General features: G+C 39.8%; 1 protein-coding gene across 2 annotated transcripts in view; it reads right to left on the minus strand.

The window, feature by feature from the left end:
* Positions 1-1,367, minus strand: part of DENND4C (DENN domain containing 4C) — a 76,625-nt gene that overhangs the window by 45,989 nt on the left and 29,269 nt on the right. For both annotated transcript variants that reach the window (XM_023508169.1, XM_023508170.1), the window contains exon 12: positions 516-644. In XM_023508169.1, coding sequence (XP_023363937.1) covers positions 516-644 — 129 coding nt within the window. The remainder of the gene's footprint in view (positions 1-515; positions 645-1,367) is intronic.

Below are 1,367 nucleotides of genomic sequence, written 5' to 3' on the forward strand. Positions count from 1 at the left end.
GGGTGCCTGTAGTCCCAGCTACTTGGGAGGCTGAGGCAAGAGAATCACTTAAGCCCAAGTTTGAGGTTGCTGTGAGCTGTGATGCCATGGTACTCTACCGAGGGCAACATAGGGAGACTCTGTCTCAAAAAAAAAGAAAAGAAAAGAATTATACCCCCAAAACCACCTGAGAAATTACATGAATAATAAAAGGTATTAAAAAAAATCATCATTCTTGGGCGGCACCTGTGGCTCAATGGGTAGCCTGCTAGCCCCAAATACCAAGGGTGACAGGTATGAACCGGGCGCTGGCCAAACTGCAACAAAAAATAGCCGAGCATTATGGTGGGCACCTGTAGTCCCAGCTACTCGGGAGGCTGAGGCAAGAGAACTGCTTAAGCCCAGGAGTTGGGGGTTCCTGTGAGCTGTGATGCCACAGCACTCTACTAAGGATGATAAAGTGAGACTCTGTCTCTTAAAAAAATATATATCATTTTTAATAAGCAGCATATTTACCTAATGTCAATCCTACTTACCTTATTGTAATAACCATAAGTAATAGCATTTGGCTTTATCTTAGCAGTTTTCATTTCAAATAAGACTCTTACTGCTAAAACAGGATGACCCCAAAGTCCACAAAGCTGCATTACTACTCGATAGCACACCTAACAAAACATAATAGGAAAGCACCAGTAGTCAGTACATTTGTCTATTTGTGACTTGCAGAGATTGTTCAATGACTTTATTCTTTTCAGAAAGTTAATAAGCACTATTTTCTCCTTTGTTCTGGTTTGTACTTGTGACCCTAAATTATTTTAAAACCTATTCATTAATGGAAGTATCATCATTATCAACTATTTCACATAAGAACTATGTGCACATGTCCTATTTGTTTAAGTAAGGAAGTCTATGCAAAGAGAATGACTATTACTCTCCATATTTGAAAAGGAATTCATTCTAAGCACATATGATTAAAATAGTTCTCTCACCAATCACTATGCATTATATTCTATGCCAAAGGAATCACACAGTGTCTCTAGAATGCCTATATAACAAATAGAATTAACCTTAAAAAGAATAAGAAGAAAGTTAAGTACACTGTAGTATTATTAGAAAGACTTTTCATTCTAAATTCTAATCTGGTTCTAAGTATCACTTGTAGGCTTGGTGGCCATAGCTCAGTGGCTAGGGCGCCAGCCACATACACCAAGACTGGTGGGTTCAAACCCAGCCCAGGCCTGCTATAATAACAATGACAACAATAACAAAAAAGTAGCCGGGCATTATGACAGGTGCCAATAGTCCAGCTACTTGGGAGGCTGAGGCAAGAGAATCATGTAAGCCCAAAAGTCTGAGGTTGCTGTGAGCTGCGACACCATGGCACTCTA

The sequence above is a fragment of the Otolemur garnettii genome, unplaced genomic scaffold (assembly GCF_000181295.1).
Source record: "Otolemur garnettii isolate 467f Iridium unplaced genomic scaffold, OtoGar3 scaffold00006, whole genome shotgun sequence".
NCBI classification, from domain to species: domain Eukaryota; kingdom Metazoa; phylum Chordata; class Mammalia; order Primates; family Galagidae; genus Otolemur; species Otolemur garnettii.